The 19778-nt window shown below is 44.0% G+C and overlaps 1 protein-coding gene across 1 annotated transcript in view; it reads left to right on the top strand.

The window, feature by feature from the left end:
* ELOC (elongin C) overlaps window positions 1–19322 on the top strand; it is a gene marked incomplete at its 5' end in the record, with an annotated part of 381231 nt that extends 361909 nt beyond the window's left edge. The window contains 1 exon segment of the mRNA XM_044067225.1: window positions 18818–19322. Within this exon segment, the coding sequence (XP_043923160.1) occupies window positions 18818–19008 (191 nt within the window). The 3' untranslated portion in view covers window positions 19009–19322.
* Window positions 19323–19778: the final 456 nt, after the last annotated feature.

Here is a 19778-nt window from a genome sequence, read left to right as displayed (position 1 = left end):
CCCAGTTCCAGTTCCCAAATGCTCACTCTGGCTGAGGATCTCATCTCTTTAATAAGGGGATCCCAATCTCATCCAGACAGGGCCTCTCAACCTCCTCCAGAAAAGAGACCTAGAGCAGAGCCCCCTGAGCCAGTGTCCTCAGATGATTCTTCTGATGATACAGACAATACAGACCATCCAGAGGCTCCTTTTCTACTTATGAAGACTCCGATGCTGAGGAATCGATTCCTTCTGCCTCTCCACCAGAGGAATTTTCCTTTGGGGAAACCTTACATGCCATGAGAGAGCAATTCCAATGGCAGGGACAAGATTTCTCAGATTCAAGGAAAAGGCTTAGGACCTTTTTGCATTTACCACAACATAGGCCTTTAGCTATACCTCCAGTTCTCCCTGTTGTAGATGATGCATTTAATGATGCTTGCACTGCTCCTGATACTTTGCCTCCAGCCCCTGCTAAGCCCGATAGGTTCTACAGGGTCCCGGACACACATCATCATTTATACTAGGCTTCTTTTGCAGATCCCGAGACTATCTCCCAGGGGCCTAAGGCAGTAGCTTCGACCTCAGTTAAAAACCCTCTCCCTTCTGAAAGGGAATCCAGGTCCTTAGAGAGATGGGGTAAAAAAGTATACACCTCTGCTACTCTCTCAGCTAGGGCATTGAACTGTCAGTTTCATATGATCCAATACCAGGAGTTTATGCTTGATCAGTTAACTAAGAAATTGTCCTCTGATGATTCTTTAGATAAGAAATATGTTCTAGAAATGGTGCATAACATTCAGCAGGTTAGTAACCATTCTTTAAAATATGGCTATGATGCACTGGAGGCTTCCTTTAGATCAGCCATGACTGGCACAGTTATAAGAAGTCATGCATGGTTGAAAGAACAGGTCCTGCCGGATCATGTTAAAGCAAAACTATTAGATGCTCCTATGGATAAGGTCAGTTTATTTGGTTCTCCTGCTCAACAGGTACTGAAGAAAATGGAAGAGAAGGCAAAATATGTACAAACAGTGAAAGATTTCTTACAGGTTCAGCCTCCAAGGTTTAGCAGGAACTGGCCTTCCAAAAATTGGTCCTTTCCAGACTCCTCTAAAACCCAGAGAGGCAGGAATAGGCGTTCAAGAGGCAGAAATCAATCCAGAGGAGGTGCCTACAGGGGACGCCAGTGGCAAGGTAACAACCAGCGAGGCACAGACACTACTACCACTGCAACAGGACAATCACAGTGACTTGGCTCTGACACCGCCTGCCAGGGAACAAATAGCAGCACCCTTAGGCGGAAAGTTAGCCTTATTTTCAAAAAACTGGCACTACATCACAAGAGAAGTGGATTTTGCAAACTGTAGACCAAGGCTACAGGTTTCATTTCCATACTTAACCAGGAAAAAGAGGAATGCCAAACCTACCACCAAATCAAAAGACAGAAGCTCTAAAACAAATAGCTCAATTAGTAAAGATGAGAGCTGTGGAAAGGGTACCATCTATGGAACAAGGAAAGGGATTTTACTCCAGACTATTCCTGGTACCAAGAAAAGAGAAAAATTGGAGGCCTATTCTCGACCTGTCCGCTTTAAACACATTCATCATTGTTCCAAAATTCAAAATGCTGACCCTACAGCAACTTCTTCCCATGCTGGGCAAGGAGTATTGGCTGGTGACTCTAGATCTCAAGGAGGCATACCTGCACGTCCCCATACGACCAAATTGCAGAAGATACCTCAGATTTCTTGCAGGATCAGAGCATTATCAATTCTCAGCATTGCCCTTTGGCTTATCTACTGCCCAGAGTGTTCACGAAATGCCTGGCATCAGTAATCGCTCACTGCAGGCTTCAGGGAATCCAAATATATCCATACCTGGACGACTGCCTGACACAAGCGGACAACAAAAACAAGCTAACAGAAGACTTACAAAGAGTCATTCGCTTACTGCAAGCCCTGGGATATACAGTCAATATAAAAAAATCAAGACTGATACCATCCCAAAGAATAACCTTCTTAGGTGCAGAATTGGACACAGTAAAACAGATGGCATTCCTAACTGCAGAAAAACAAGAACAACTTCATCTCTACTTCTTGGCATTAACAAAGCAGAACAAAATAACAGCAAGGAAAGTACTGCAGGCCTTGGGCTTCATGGCATCCTGCATAATCCTGGTCCCTCATGCCAGACTGCATATGTGAAAGCTTCAGTGGTACCTGAAGAATTTATGGTTTCAACACAGGCACAGCCTAGAAACCGAAATACCACTAATCCCATGCCTGAAACAAGAGGTTCATATGGTGGGCTCAGGCATGCCAGTCAAACCCAGGTTTGCCCTTCCACAGCATTCAACCAAGCCAAACCATCACAACGGACGCCTCAGACCTCGGTTGGGGGGCCCACATGCTGGACAAGTGCATACAAGGCTTATGGACTCCAGATCAGCTGCACCTGCACATAAATCAAAAGGAAATGCTGGCAGTCAAACTAGCAATCCAGAATTTCAGACCATTCCTCCAAGAAGGGCAGTTGATGATAAGGACAGACAACACCACAGTCATGTGGTACATCAACAAACAGGGAGGCACTCATTCATACCCTCTATGCCGGATGGCACTGGACCTATGGAATACGGCTCTGAGCTACAACATTCAGTTACAAGCAATTTTTGTACCGGGAAAAGAAAACATCCTAGCAGACATATTAAGCAGAACTACCTCGGATGCTCATGAATGGATGCTACACCCGGACATCTTCAAGGTCATCACAAAGAAATGGGGACTGCCACAAATAGACCTATTCGCATCCCCACTCAATCACCAGCTCAAGAAATTCTGCACAAGGACGTACCACCCACTTGCTTGGAAGGTGGACTCTCTATCCTTCAGTTGGAAAGGCCTGACAGCATATGCATTCCCACCTCTTCCTTTGATGCACAAGGTGCTATTGAAAATCAAAGAGGAACGTCCAAGGATCATTCTGATAGCTCCAGACTGGCCAAGACAACATTGGTACCCATTACTGAGGAGCATGTCTCGGGAAAATGTGGACACTACCCTGATTCCTTTGCTGTTAACTCAGAGCGCTACAACACCCTGCATCCAAACCTGAAAACTCTGCAGCTGACTGCCTGGAACATTACATAAGAGCAACTAACCCAGATTTATCCCAAAGGGTTAAAGACATTATCCTTGAGGCCCGCAGACCCTCAACAAGAAGGAACTATGCAGGAAAATGGAAAAGGTTTCTCATTTGGAGTACTGAAAGGGGAAAAGATGTGTCAAAGGTAGACATTGCCAACATCCTGGAGTATTTGGCAGAGCTTTTCCATACAGGCCTGTCCTATTCCTCCATCAAGATAAATGCATCAGCTATTTCTGCAGAATACAGCTTCGATCCCCCTGTCTTCTCGCATCCTCTACTCAGGCAGTTTCTGAGAGGAATTAAAAATGTAAAACCTCCTAGGAAACAACCATTACCAGCATGGGACTTGAACTTTGTGCTAGAAAAATTGACACTCCCCCCTTTCGAACCAGCAGCAACAGCAGATCTTCAACACCTATCCTGGAAAACTGCTTTTCTGCTGGCAATTACCTCAGCAAGAAGGGTTTCTGAGCTACAGGCTTTAATGGCAGTACAACCCTTCCTAATCTTCCATCAAGATAGTGTCCATGAGAACAAATCCTACATTTATGCCTAAGGTGGTATCCAGAGTGTCTTTAAACCAGGCTATTCACCTACCTACCTTCTTCCCCAATCCACAGAACAGGGGGGAAAGACTGCTGCATACTTTGGATGTACATAGACAGTTGCGCTACTACCTGGACAGAACCAAGGGCAATAGAAAAACTGACCAGCTTCTGGTAGCATATGCAACAGGAAGGGAAAGAAAAGCAATTTCAAAACAGACAATCTCCAAGTGGATAGGAAATTGCATCAGATTCTGTTACTCCTACCATGGAAAGCAAACTCCACAGAACATAAGGCCTCATTCTACAAGGGCTACAGCCACTACCACAGCTTTCTTCACGAGTGGCTACCAAGGACATTATAGAGGCTGCTACTTGGACCTCCGTGCATACATTTGCCAAGCATTATAACTTACCTTTATACTCTAGATCCCGAGCAGGGTTTGCCACTGCTGTTTTGCAAGGGATCCTAACTACACCATAATTTCTTCTTCCTCCTCCCCTAGTTTGGCTATGGTATTCTACCCATTTGTAAGGACTGCAGATGCATCCTTGAAGGACATAGTACAGTTTTGTACCTACCATAAATGTAGATGTCCGAACAGGAATGCATCTGCAGTCAGGATTACCCACCCTCCTTCCCCTCTGTGGTATTCCTAGGGTATTTGCCCATCTAATAGCTAGCTAGGGGGGGATCTCTTATGGTGTATTTGTTTGTATATATGTACATACATGCTTATTTTTTGTATTTGCCTTCTACTTTTTGGAAACATTGGCATTTATCCAAAATTTAGCTATCCAAGAGGGCAACTGGCATCTGGGGCAAGAAACACTGAGGAAAATGGCGTCGGCTGATGCCTTTATACCCGAAGAACTGCAGCTATGACGTCGGGTGAAGTGCGACACCAGCCGAGGCCAGGCCCAGACTTTGGAATCCGGCCGACCGAAGGGCTGCCTGACGACAGGACAACCCATTTGTAAGGACTGCAGATGCATTCCTGTTCGGACATCTACATTTATGGCAGGTACAAAACTGTACTTTCGGCGTCCTGAAATTTTCGTATTCTGAGTTTCAGACCGAAGACCAAGTTGGGCTAAGTACCCCGTTGGGGAATATTTTTGTCTTTTCTTGCCTCAGTTAAATCCGGATGTCAGAAAAAGTTAATAATTGTATTTCTTGTGGGAAACAGATACCTCATAGGGACTACCACTCTCTCTGTATTCCTTGCTTGGGGCCTGAGCACGACGTAGTCGGGTGTCGCTTTTGCGCTAGATTTAATAAGCGCACCATTAAACGCAGGTTAGATTGTGCTAGACTTGTTTTCGGTAAGCGGTGTAACTACAATATGCCGTCGGATCCTCCGCCCGCTACCGCTAAGAAGCGAAAAGATAAATCGTTAGTCTAAGCAGGATGAGTCGTCCGTTGCGGACGCCGGTTCTATGGAAACTATGGTTGAATCTGTGGATCCAGCCGAGGTTTCAGCTGAATCACAGGGGGAACCTTTAATCCTACAGGAATTGGCCTCTCAGGAGTTAGGTCAGGCCGAGGGGGCCTCTCAAGTTTCTGTTGTTCCTGCTTTACATAAGGTTGTTAAGCCTTCTACTTCTGTCACTAAAGCCCCTTCTAAAACTAGACCTGGTCTTTCTGGCACAGGCATCAGCCCTAGTTCTTCGGGCTCTGTTCCTAAAAAACATATGCTGAAAATGGCAGAGGATTTGATTACTTTAATCAGAGGTTCTATGCCCCCTCCAGATAAGAGGCCTAGGGTGGAGACAGAGGTGGAGGGATTGGAGCATTCCTCAGATTACTCTGAGTCTTCTACTGAGGACATTCAGGATTTTCCTCCCTATTCTGATTCGGATGCAGAGGATTCCTGTCCTTCTGCTTCTCCTCCAGAGGATTTTTCCTTTTCTGAAACCCTGCACTCCATGAGGGAGCATTTTAAGTGGGAAGGTCAGGATTTTTCAGATTCTCGTAAGAGGCTTAGGGAATTTTTGTTTTTACCACAACATAGGCCCTTGGCTATTCCTCCTGTTTTGGATGTTGTTCAGGATGTTTTTTCTGAAGCTTCCCTTAATCCTGATTCTTTACCCCCTGCCCCTGTCCAGCCAGACTGGTATTACAGAGTTCCAGAGGCTCATAAATATTTGTATAAGAGTCCTAGAGCTGACCCAGAAACTATTAGTCAGGGACCTAAGGGTGTCAGGGCTTCTGTAGTTAAGAATCCGGTACCTCTGGATAAAGATTCTAGAGCTTTGGATAGGTGGGGTAAAAAAGTGTATACCTCCTCCACGCTAGCTATGAGGGCTTTAAATTGCCAGTTTCATATGCTGAAGTATCAGAATTTTCTGTTAAGCCAGTTGAAATCTAAGGTAGATGCTCTAGCTGAGGGTATAGAGTGTAAGGAATTGCAGGACTTAGTTCATGCCTCTGATCAGGTTGGTAAGCATTCCTTGCAGTGTGGTTTTGATGCTCTTCAGGCTTCTTCCAGGGTGGCTGCCACTGGTTCAGTTATTCGTAGGCACGCCTGGCTTAAGGATCAAAATTTGTCAGAGCATGTTAAAGCTCGAATTTTGGATGCTCCCCTTCAATCTGAAGTTCTTTTTGGTTCTCCTGTGGAGTCAGTTTTGAAAGAAAATGGAAGACAAAGCTAAGTCCATGCAGACGGTTAAGGAATTTTTACAAGTGCAGCCCCCTAAGTTTAGCAGAAATTGGCCTGCAAAAGGATGGGCTTATCCTTCTGATTTTCAGTCTAAGGGCAGATCTAGACGTGGTAGGGGCAGAGCTCATGCTCAGGGTTCTTTCAGACCTAGGACGTGGAGTTCTCCTGCACAATCTTCTGGTGAGGGCAGGGGTCAGCCTTTTCGTAAACAGACCCAATGACCTGTATCTCCAGCTGCCAGATTCCTCCTGTCTGGCAGCTCCTCTAGGAGGAAAGTTGGCACTTTTCAAGCAAAATTGGCTTTTGGTCACCCAGGACAAATGGGTGTTGGACATTATAAATCGAGGCTACAAGTTTTATTTTCACACCTTGCCTCCTTTCAAAGGCATGCCGGACGTACCTCCTCGGCAAAGGCTGGAGGCTCACAAACAGATTTCTTTGCTTTTACAAATGGGGGCTATCCAGGTGGTACCTCCGTCAGAAGTAGGCCTAGGATTTTATTCTCGCCTGTTCCTTGTGCCAAAGAAAGGAAACACTTGGAGGCCAATTCTGGATTTGTCCATTCTCAATACATACCTAGATATTCCAAAGTTCAAGATGTTAACTTTGCAGCAACTTCTGCCTCTGCTAGGCAAAGATCACTGGATGGTAACTCTGGATCTCAAAGAGGCTTATCTTCACATTCCTATCAGGCCCAGCTGCAGGAGGTTCCTGCGTTTTCGGGCTGGTACTTTTCATTATCAGTTCTCTGCATTGCCCTTTGGCTTATCTACTGTTCACAAAGGTCCTGGCTCCTGTGATAGCCTTCTTAAGACTAAGAGGAATACAAATTTATCCTTATCTGGACGATTGCCTAATTCTTGCTCAAGACAAAGTCAAGTTACTTCAGCATCTACAGTATGTAATGGCAGTTTTAAGGTGCCTAGGGTATTCTGTGAACGAAACAAAGTCCAGTCTAGTACCCTCTCAGGACATGTGCTTTCTGGGTGTGAGACTGAATACAGCCTCTCAGATGGCTTTTTTGACCCCGGACAAAGAAATCTTCCCCTCTACTTCCAGCAATTATCCCTACTGTCCAGGCTGACTGCAAGGACAGTCCTTCAAGCCTTGGGGTTCATGGCATCTTGTATTCTGGTACTTCCCAATGCCAAACTGCATATGAGGAAGCTACAATGGTATCTCAAAAGTGTATGGACTCAACACTGCCACGATTTGGACACTGTCATTCAAATAATACCTTGCATCCAAAAGGAATTTTTGTGGTGGGCTCAGGAATGTCACCTAAACAAGGGACTCTCTGTGACCCGACCAGAGGCGAGTCAGATCTTAACGACAGATGCCTCAGACATTGCTTGGGGAGCACACTTCAATGGAAAATGGATTCAAGACACGTGGCCTCCCAGACTACAGCATTTGCATATCAACATGAAGGAGATGTTAGCAGTCCAATTTGCACTGATGGCTTTCAAGGATCTACTTCAACTGGGACAGATGTTGATTCAAACAGACAACACAACAGTCATGTGGTACATCAACAAGCAGGAGGGAACCCATTCGTACCCTCTTTGCAGACGAGCTATGATTTTATGGGAGACTGCTCTGAGTTTGCACATCACTCTTCAAGCGAGGTTTCTGCCAGGAGCACAGAACTCCTTAGCAGATGTTTTGAGCAGACAGATGGTGGATCCCCACGAGTGGAAATTGGATCTTCATGTATTTCAACAGTTGACAGTGGCCTGGGGAACTCCAGACATAGATCTGTTCGCTTCTCCACTAAATTTCCAACTGCCAAAATTTTGCACAAAGATGTTTCACCCAAAAGCTTGGAAAGTGGATGCTCTATCTTTCAGTTGGAACAACCTTCACGTCTATGCTTTTCCTCCTCTGCCTCTCCTTTCCAAGGTGCTCTTGAAGGTCAGACAGGACAAGCCTTGCATGATTCTAATAGCTCCAGATTGGCCACGTCAGCACTGGTATCCTCTGCTGAGGAGTTTAGTACAGGAGCCTCCTTGGCCTTTGCCACCAATTCCACACCTTTTGTCCCAGGCAAGCAATCATTTCCTCAATGTCAGGGTACAGTCCCTGCATCTGACAGCCTGGCATATTCTGTTTTAGACCCTGAGGGGTCGCAGCTTCCTCAGCAAGTTTTGAATGTCATATTGGAAGCCAGACGACCTAGTACTAGGAAAGTTTATGCTGATAAATGGAGGATATTTTTTCTTTGGAGCACAGCTAAGAGCTTTGATGTTTCAGTGCCTAATTTGAGTGTTACACTACAGTACCTTACAGAATTACTAGACAAGGGTTTGTCTTTCTCCTCCGTGAAAGTTCATGCTGCAGCCATTTCTGCTCACTATGATTGTGACCCACCATTATTTTCTCACCCTTTGTTTAAGCAATTTCTTAGAGGGGCAAAGAACATAAGACCCCCACGTAGAGCTCCTACTCCTTCCTGGGATCTCAATTTTGTGTTGGAAAAGCTTACTTTACCTCCTTTTGAACCTGCAGCTTCATCTGAGTTGAAGTTTTTGTCTTGGAAGACTGCTTTTTTGTTGGCCATTACGTCTGCTAGGAGGGTATCTGAATTACAGGCTCTCATGGCAGTTGAACCTTTCCTGATATTCCATAAGGATAGGGTATCCCTGCGTACTAACCCTACTTTTATGCCTAAAGTTGTTTCTAATGTGGCCTTAAACCAATCTATTCATTTGCCTACTTTTTATGCTGATCCCCAAAATAAAGGGGAAAAAATTTTGCATTCTTTGGATATTCACAGGCAGTTACGTTATTATTTGAGCAGAACTAAAGGGTTCAGGCAGACTCAACAGTTATTCATTTCTTTTGCTTTGGGTTCACAAGGGAAAGCTGTTTCAAAGCAAACTATTTCTAAGTGGATTGGCCATTGTATTGCTTTTTATTCTTCTCATCATGGAAAGGATGTTCCGGCTGGGATCAGACCTCATTCCACTAGGGCTACTGCCACTTCTTCTGCCTTTTTAAGGGGAGTAGCTACTAAGGATATTTTGGAGGCAGCTACTTGGAGTTCAGTGCACACTTTTACTAAACATTACCATCTCCCTCTTTATTCCAAGTCTAGGGCTGGGTTTGCCACTGCAGTTTTACAGGGCATGTTAGCAGCTCCTAATGCTTTTTAATTTTGCCAACCTCCCTTTTCCTTTGCTTTGGGATTCTACCCACAGGTTATGACTGCAGCAATGTGAGACTAAGAACATAGTACAGTTTTGTACCTACCATAAATGTAGATGTTCGAGGATCCACATTGCTGCAGTCCAATTTTCCCTCCCTCCTTCCCCTATGTAGTTTGGGGTTGCTGTGTTGTTATTGGGGTGATTATTTTTTATATATTAGTGGTTGGGTATTTTCTATTTTTGGCTATGGCCGTTTCTTTTTAGGCCTTCTGACATCTGGGGCAAGAAAGACTGAGGATATGGCGTCGGTCATGCGCTTTAGTACCACTGCGTACTGACGTCAGATCTGAGCGACCATGACCGACGCCAGCCTAACACTTTGGTATTCGGGCCGACCAAGGACAGCGGACTACCCACAGGTTATGACTGCAGCAATGTGGATCCTCGAACATCTACATTTATGGTAGGTACAAAACTGTACTTTATCAGGAGACATGCTTGGCTTCGAGAGCAGGATTTACCTGAGCAGGTTAAGGCTAAATTGTTAGATTCCCCTGTTCAGCATGATGTTTTGTTTGGGTCTAAGGCTGAGGAGGTTATTAAAAAGATGGAAGATAAAGCGAAATCTATGCAGACTGTTAAAGATTTCTTACAAGTTCAGCCTCCTAGATTTTCCAGAAATTGGCCCTCCAAAAACTTGGTCTTTTCCCACGTCTGACAGGCCTCAAAGGGGAAGATATAGACGCTCCAGAGGTCGGGCTCAGGCCTCTTACCGGTCCAGACAATGGTCTGCTTCATCCCCTAGAAGGGGAGAAGACAGATCTCAATCTCAAAGGAAGCAAACCCAATGACTCCCTCTGTTGGGCTACAGGTCCTCCTTGCCTGGAAGCCCCTCTCGGAGGAAAACTTTCTCTTTTCTACCAAAATTGGACACATTACCCAAGACAAATGGGTTTTAGACGTGATTTTAAGAGGTTACAAGTTCCACTTTCATACTCTACCAAGGTCTTTCGGTTGGCCAGATCTGCCAAAACATCAATGGTCAGAGGCCTTAAATCAAGTGGACGCTTTATTGGCCATGAGAGCTATAGAACCTGTTCTACTTTCAGAAATGGGAAAAGGTTTTTACTCGAGACTATTTCTGGTCCCAAGAAAACAAAACTCATGGAGACCTATTCTGGACCTTTCAGTATTGAACACCTATCTGGAAATTCCAAAATTCAAGATGCTTACTCTACAACAACTTCTTCCAATGTTCTCCCAGGATGCTTGGATGGTGACATTGGACTTAAAGGAAGCCTACTTACACATCCCCATCAGGCAGGAACGCAGAAAATACCTCAGATTCAAGGCAGGTTCGAGGCATTTTCAATTCTCTGTACTGCCCTTTGGCTTATCTACTGCGCCCAGAGTCTTTACCAAGTGCCTGGCTCCAGTAGTAGCGTATTGCAGACTCCAAGGGATTCAAATTTACCCCTATCTGGACGACTGCCTTATTCAGGCGGACAGCAAGGACCTTCTACTTCAACACCTGCAGTTTGTTCAACGTCTACTCCTTCTTCTGGGATTTTCAGTGAACGCAAAAAAGTCACATCTGGTCCCCTCTCAGCAAATTTTTTTAGGAGCTCTCCTAAACACAAGCTCACAAAGGGCCTTCCTCACTCCAGAAAAACAATTACAACTGGCCTCAATTTTCAAGACCTTGGCTACTTTAACTCAGCTCACTGCAAGGAAATTCCTGCAGGCATTGGGCTACATGGCTTCTTGCATCCTGTTGATTCCAAATGCAAGGCTTCATATGAGAACTTCAATGGTACCTAAAGAGTGTATGGTCACCGCATTACCACAGTCTGGACACAACAATTCCACTGATTCCCTGCCCCCAAAAAGAATTCCTTTGGTGGTCCAGGGCTTGTGCTTTAAACGAAGGGAACCCTTTTTGTCTGCCTCAACCTTCTCAGATCATAACCACAGACGCTTCAGATTATGCTTGGGGAGCTCATTTTCTAGACATTTGCCAGCAAGGCTCTTGGACAAAGAAGCATCTTCCCTGGCACATCAACTTGAAGGAAATGTTGGCAGTCCAAAATGCTCTTCTAGCCTTCCAGAATCTTTTACATCCAGGGCCTCTTCTGGTTCGTACAGACAACACCACAGTCATGTGGTACATAAACAAGCAAGGGGGCTCTCACTCTTACTCCCTCTGCAGACTAGCCATGAGTTTATGGGACACGGCTCTAAATCTGAATCTGCATCTTCAAGCTCAATTCATTCCAGGAAAACAGAACCTCTTAGCAGACAGCCTAAGCAGAAACCTGTCGGATCCTCACGAATGGATGCTGGACCCCAACTTGTTCAGCAGGATTACTGCAGTTTGGGGTTGTCCTCAGATAGATCTGTTTGCATCCCATCTCAATCATCAGTTGCCTCTCTTTTGCACCAGGTCCTTCCACAAAACAGCGTGGAAAGTGGATGCCCTGTCATTCAGCTGGAGGAATCTTTCGGGATATGCCTTCCCTCCTCTTCCTCTTCTGCCTCGGGTGTTACTGAAAATAAAACGGGGCAAACCAAAGATTATCATTCTGATAGCTCCAAATTGGCTAAGGCAGTTTTGGTATCCAACTTTGAAACACCTATTCTTGGAACCTCCATGGATTCTACCTCTGATACCTTCTCTCCTGTCCCAGCATCAGGGTCAGATGCTGCACTCTCAAATCACGACTCTATGCCTGGCAGCTTGGCTCTACAAGGGCCTTTGATTCCTTCTTCTCTTCCCAAACAAGTTTTGGATGTTCTTTTGGAAGCTAGGCGGCCTAGCACTAGAAAATCTTATGCTTCTAAATGGAAAAGATTTTGTATTTGGATGCAGGATCGATGTTCAGATCCTCTTTTGCCTGATATTTCTTCCATTTTACTTTACCTCTCAGGCCTTTTGCTTAAAGGCCTCTCCTTTTCCTCCATAAAAATCCATGCTTCTGCTATCTCAGCTCATTTCAACACTGATCCTCCCATTTTTTCTCACCAGCTGGTGAGACAATTTTTGAGAGGAGCTAAAGATTTAAGACCTCCCAGAACTACTCCTGTTCCTGCTTGGGATCTTAATTATGTCTTGGAGAAACTTACTTTGCCTCCTTTTGAGCCCGCTGCTGCTTCGGATATCAAGTTCTTATCCTGGAAAACAGCTACAGCTATCTTATTAGCATTGACTTCTGCTAGAAGGGTTTCAGAGTTACAAGCTCTCATGGCTGTGGAACCATATCTTATCTTCCACCAAGACCGAGTTTCCTTAAGGACCAATCCTATATTTATGCCTAAGGTGATTTCAAAAGTGGCTCTAAATCAGACTATTCACCTTCCTACCTTCTTCCCAAATCCTCAAAATAAAGGGGAAAGGATCTTACATTCATTGGACATACACAGACAACTACGATTTTACCTGGACAAAACTAAAGATTTCAGGAAATCTGATCAATTGCTTATCTCTTATGCCTCCAGTTCTCTAGGTAAGGCTATTTCTAAACAAACTATTTCCAAATGGATTGCTCATGGAATAAGGTTTTGTTACTCTCACCATGGGAAACCGTTTCCAGGTATTGTTAGAAGTCATTCTACTAGAGCAGCTGCCACTTAAGGAGTTCCTACCAAGGACATTCTGGAAGCTGCCACTTGGAGTTCAGTGCATACTTTTTCTAAGCACTATAATCTCCCTTTGTATTCTAAGTCTAGGGCAGGCTTTGCCTCTGCTGTTTTGCAGGGCCTTCTAGCTGCCCCTTCTTCTGCATAACCCCCTCCCTCATTCACAGCTTTGGGATTCTACCCTACAGTTATGACTGCAACAGTGAAACACGAAGAACATAGTACAGTTGTGTACACCTACCATAAATGTAGATGTTAGAGTGTCTTCACTGTTGCAGTCGGTGTTTCCCTCCCACCAATCCCCAATATTTTTCACTTGGTCTCTCTTCCATTCCCTTTGTGGTGTATTTGTGTTTCTATTTGGACACCTTTTGGTTACTTTGTTGGGGGTTTCTGACATCTGTGGCAAGAAAGGCTGGAGAAGATGGCGTCGGCTGTCAGCTTTATACCTCTACGTTCTGGTGTCAGGGTACTTGCTGGTACAGCCGACGCCGGACCCAGACTTGGGAATTCTGGCCGACCTCGGGATGCCTGCCGGCAGGAGTACCCTACAGTTATGACTGCAACAGTGAAGACACTCTAAACATCTACATTTGTGGTAGGTGTACACAACTGTAATTTCCTCAGAGGGGCCAACAATTTAAGGCCACCCAGGAGAGCTCCAACTCCAGCCTGGGATCTTTTCTTTTTCTTGGAGAAACTCACTCTTCCTCCGTTCGAGCCAGCTGCTACTGCAGATTTAAAATTTCTTTCCTGGAAAACCGTTTTCCTTTTAGCAATCACTTCTGCAAGAAGGGTATCTGAATTACAGGCTCTTATGGCAGTGGAACCTTTCATCCTCTTTCATGCGGACAGGGTGTCCCTCAGAACCAATCCCTCCTTCATGCCCAAGGTGGTATCCAGTGTGGCTCTTAATCAGTCCATTCATTTGCCTACCTTCTTTCCTAACCCACAGAACAAAGGGGAACGAATACTGCACTCTTTAGATGTGCACAGACAGCTTAGATTCTACTTGGACAGGACTAAACCTCAAAGAAAATCTGAACAACTGCTGGTGGCATTTGCTGCAGGGACAGAGAGGAAAACTATTTCAAAACAAACCATTTCAAAATGGATAGGCCACTGCATTAATTTCTGCTATAAGCACCATGGAAAACCTATTCCACAGGACATCCAACCACATTCAACCAGGGCTGCATCTACCTCTACAGCCTTTCCCCTGCTAGGGACGTCCTAGAAGCTGCTACCTGGAGTTGTGTACATACTTTCTCCAAGCATTATCATTTGCCAATTTTCTCTAAATCCAGATCTGGTTTTGCCACTGCAGTCTTGCAGGGCCTTATAGGCTGGTCCTAATTCTATTTAAATTCCTCCTCCCAACCTTAGCTTTGGGAATCTACCCAAATGTAATGACTGCAACAGTGAAACACGAAGAACATAGTACAGTTGTGTATACTTAACATAAATGTAGATGTTAGTGTATTCACTGTTGCAGTCCTGGTTATCCTCCCTCCAGTCCCCTCTCTTCTTTTGGCTATACCTCTGCTCTTATTTACTATGCTCTAAAAGCTTTTTGGTGTATTTGCTTTTTTGTTGGAGGTATATCCTTGTATTTATAGATTTGATTGCTTCATCTGGGGCAAGAAAAACTGAAGTAATGATGTTGGTTGCATGTTTTATACCCCTGACGACCTGATGTCATGGAAGAAGGGACAGCAACCGACGTAGGACCCAAGACATTGTTAATCAGGCTGACTGAGGACTACTGCAAGCAGATAACCCAAATGTAATGACTGCAACAGTGAATACTCTAACATCTACATTTATGGTAAGTGTGCACAACTGTGCTTTTTCCCTTTGGCCTTTCTGCTGCCCCAAGGGTATTCATCAAATGCCTTTCTCCTGTGATTGTTTTTGCAGAATTCAGGGGATCATTTCCCTACTTGGACGACATGCCGTTTCAGGCATCCTCTCCAGAAATCCAGTTGCAAAAATCTCTGTTTTGCCATTTCTCCTTCATAGCCTGGGGTTTACAGTAAACTTAAAAAAAAAAATCTTCTCTGACTCCTTCTCAGGACCATATTTTTCTGGGTTACAGGATTCAGATGGTACCTTTGCTGGCAGGCCTGCCTCTTCCTAAGGCCTTGACCTTCATCTCTTTTCAAACTCTTCTTCTGGTTTCCATTACAGCCAGGGAGTTTCTGAGAGCTCTGGGTTTCATGGCATCCACCATCCCTATGCTCCCTCTGGCCAAACTTCACAAGGACGTTTCAGTTGTTCCTGAAGTCAGTTTGGCTTCAACATGCTCATCCCATAAAATGTAGTTCCTCTTTTACCATGTCTCAAGAAAGAACTCCACTAGTGGATCCAGCAGTTGTCCCTAAAACTGGGGATCCCTTTTTATCCCCCTCTTCCCTCTCAAGAGCTGTTCAGATGTGTGCTGGAGAGACGCCTTTGGTTCCCTAAAGGTGCAGATGGTGTGGTCTCCTCTTTGGCAGAAGGAGCACATCAATGTCAAAGTGATGATAGCTCCAGGCTTTTCATCTTCTTTTATCCCTGGGACTTCTGTGTGTTTACAGACAAGACCACAGTGATGTGGTATGTAAAACAGGGGTAACTAGATCTATTGTTGCCAGTTGGCACATCTGGTGTGGGATTTTGCTGTCCAGTATCAAGTGACTCTTCAGGCTGTTTACATTCCTTCAGGTCAGAACACTGTGGCAGACACTCTGAGGAGGTCCTTAAATGAATCCTGTGAATGGATGCTTCACAGTGATGTGTTTCTGGGCATTGGCCACCAGTGGGGTGGTACTGAAATAGACTTAACTGCCTCCCCTCTAAACAGACAGCTTTGTCTATTTTGTGCCAAGAGTCCCAGGTCCTCTGGTGTGGAAGGTGGACACCCTCTCTTTCTTGGAAAGGCATGTTTCTTTATGCTTTCTTTCCCCTTTCCCTCATTCCAGAAGTCCTGTTTAAAATTCAGTAGGTGTTCCCCAGAGTCTTGGTGACTCCCTTTTGGCAGAGACAGCATTTGTTCCCTCTTCTGCATTTAGCCAAGGGCAGTCATCACAAGTTACCTCACAGGGTGGACCTAGTCACACAAGACTTAGGATCTCTCATCCATCCCCACCTGTCCACTCTTAAACTGACTCTGTGAGTTAATAGGATTTTGATTCCACAGACACCTTTTTTTCTGAGGACGTACATCGGGTTCTGCATGAGGCCAGGAAGCCCAATACTAGGAAATCCTACTTAACTAAATGGAAGAGGTTTGCTGTTTGGTGTCTGTCATAACCTGGATGCATTTTCTCTGGATGTTCTTTCGGTTCTCTCATCTGTGTGAATTGCTCACTGCTGGGGTTGGCTTTAAGGTTAACTTATCAGCTATTTCTGCTTGTCTGTCTATCTTCTCCTTTAGCTTCTAGATTTGAAGCTAAACAATTCTATTTCAAATTAGGCTGCCTAGGAAGCCTGTTCCTCCTCCTTATGATTTTAATTTTGTTTTCGAGAAATTGACTCTGGCTCCTTTTGACCTTGCAGCTTCAGCTTCCTTGCAACGTTGTTCTTGGAAGACTGTGCTTTTGTTAACCCTTACTTCTACCAGACAGGCGTCTGAGCTTCAATCCCATATGGCTTCTTCATTTTTGGTGTTTCACAAGCACTGGGTGCCCTTGCATACTAATCCTTTTATGCCCAAGTTGGTGAATGAGATCTTCCTAAATTAGTCTATTCATTTACCCACTTTTTTCCCTTCTGCACAATCTGTAAGTGAGAAGGTGTTGCACGTATTGGATATGCATAGACAACTCTGATTTTATTTGGATAAGAGTAAGACTGAAGAAATCTGGTCAGCTTTTTGTTTCCTTTCATCCCAGGTCCTTGGGATTAGCTGTATCCAAGCAGGCTATTTCTTCTGGTCTCTCAAAATGTATTTCTTTTTGTTATTCTTTTCGTGGTAAGAACCTTCCTTATTTTGTAAAGGCTCATTCTAGAGCTGTGGCTGCTTCTGGTGCTTCTCTCAAAAGTATGGATACTAACACTATTCTTGAGGCAGCTACCTGGACTTCTGTGAATACTTTTACCAAGCACTGCAAGTTGGATGGAATTTCCAGAGCTAGAGCTGTTTTTTCTAGGGCCATCCTTTGCTTCCTAGAGAGCTCCGTTGGTCCTTCCTCCTCCCAAGTTTCTTCCTGAGCTTTGTCACTCTGTTATGAATACTGCAACAGTGAAATGGAAGGGCATAGTACAGTTGTGTAAAAATCTTACCATAACTGTAGATGTCCTCTTCACTGTTGCATTATTCACTCCCTCCCTCCCTCCTCCCCATGGTACATTTCTTTTCTGGATGTACTGGTTCCTCCTGGTTTTCATTGGACTGGTGTTTCTACTGGGGCTTTCAGTTCTGAGAATGGTAAGTCCGGACATCACCTTTATGCCCTATGCTGCGTGAGGAGCATACATATGATGTATGGCATATCTTAAAGCAACCTAAGGCTTTGGTATACTGCCCAGATGTTGGGCTGCCCCAGGCAGGGGATCCCTAATGTTATGAATACTGCAGCAGTAAACAGAAGGACATCTAACGTTATGGTAAGATTTTACACAACTGTACTTTTCTGTGCTATCCTGTTCCCCGGCTTCCTCTTGAGCTCTTGTACTCTCCTTTTGGTAAAGAATACTGCAGCAGTGGTATGGGAGGACATAGTGCAGTTGTGTAAAGTCTTACCAGAACAGTAAATGTCTTTCTTTTCACTGTTGCAATATTAGGTCCCTCTCTGTCCTGCTCTTGTCCTGTGTTCTGGTTGCCCTCCTGGCTGAGGGGACCTACCTTCTTTTTATTTTTTCTTCTGGATGGACATGTTCCTCCTCTGTTTCACGGTGACTGCTTTACAGTTTCAAAGTGTACTTTATACATATTGCAAGCATTCTATGATCCCTGAATGTTGTGTGTGTGTGTTTTTAATTGCTTCACACCATAGTTAGACATGTATGAAATATTTATATGCTTTTTTGTATACTGCTTGTGCTTCTGCTCAACCACTGGCTAGCTTAATAGGGTCTGTAATGATTTGTTCTGGTCATCAACCCCCATTTTTGCATAGTGTTGTGGTGTTACATCAACATTAGTCAATTCGACCAAAGCAGGTAGAACCAACATAGATTACTTGCTGACTTTGGCATTTCATTAGCATGGAGGTTATTGCTGGTACCATCTCATCTGGTGTTCCTCTGTACTTGGATGACTGCTTCATCCAGTGAGTGCTGTTTTTAAGTCAGGCAAGTATGTGTTAATATAGTCTTGTGGTCAGTGTTAAGTGCCAAATCTTTGATTTTATTGGTTTGAAGGAAATGTCCACACCCATTGGTGGGAGTAGTAGACAGGCAGGCTTAGTGGCTGGGTGCATATTTTTTGTGTGAAGCATAAGATTACAACATTAAAAAAAAATGCTGAATTCAACTGGAAGGGATGATTATGGTCCCCATATAGATCAAATGGTAAGCTTAAAGTAATAGGACTAATTTTCTTTTTTGAGAGTCATTCATAAATGGTGCCCACATATGTCAAGTGGAAGTGCATTTGAAAGAAGTTAAAAATATCCCATTTATTTCACAGCAGAGATGTTTATTTGTCTGACTATTCTGTGGATGGATTGATTGCCAGTATGTCTCATAAATTTCCTATATATTTTTTCAGGGCAGTTTGCTGAAAATGAAACAAATGAAGTAAACTTCAGAGAAATTCCTTCCCATGTGCTGTCCAAAGTGTGCATGTATTTTACTTACAAAGTCCGCTACACAAACAGCTCCACAGAGATTCCTGAATTTCCTATTGCACCAGAAATTGCACTGGAACTGCTAATGGCTGCAAACTTCTTGGATTGTTAAATAAAATAAATGGTGAAAGACTTTGCTTTCAGTATTTCATACCTGTGGAAGAACAAGTTTAGATTGTAGTGCATGTCACAAAAGAAGCTGGTGCACAGTGTAATTTTTCAAAATTTATGTATCTTTTGCATTGTATTTTTTCAGCATTTGAGCTTAAGTTGTGTTTATGGAAAATTCTAAACATTCAAAGTGACACAATTGAGACTGTTCCACAAACTTTGACTCTATGAGAAAAAGCATATTTAACTTTATTATAACTTGTTTTATATTCCGTTTGTGAATTTGACTGAAGTAAATGTCATGCTGAACTGGAATTGTGTATATTTTCATTTGTGCAAAACAGTGGCTTAAGACCATATATTAATTTTGTCTTCTGCTCTGATTATGCTTGTAGATGACCTTTTAACTGTATTTTTCAGAACTAGCCCTAAAGTCTTTACAGGATAACTTCTCAGAACAGTTATATTGGAATTGAACTGTTTTCACTGCTACCAAAAGTTTAACCAAATGCATAATTTTCCTTTCAGTTGGCTATCATTCTAGATAATGGGGAATTTTGTTAAGGAAAAAATGAACTTTAGTCTGTCCCCCATAGTGCAGAGGATTTACCCTTGCTGTGGCCCAGAAGACCTCTGTTTAAAGTAACAGCAGGGGTGCTGAAGAAACTGTACAGATGTGGGATAGGAGTGAAGCCAACGGATTGCCCTTCTTGGGGTGGAGTCCGCCTAGGCTCACTGCATTACCAGTGTTTAGAGCTGTGTGGGCTCCAG

This window comes from Protopterus annectens, chromosome 3.part1 (genome assembly GCF_019279795.1).
Source record: "Protopterus annectens isolate FY-2018-M chromosome 3.part1, PAN1.0, whole genome shotgun sequence".
Classification (NCBI taxonomy): domain Eukaryota; kingdom Metazoa; phylum Chordata; order Ceratodontiformes; family Protopteridae; genus Protopterus; species Protopterus annectens.
Note: the sequence above shows the minus strand (reverse complement) of the source record. Positions and strands in the feature narration are given on the sequence as shown.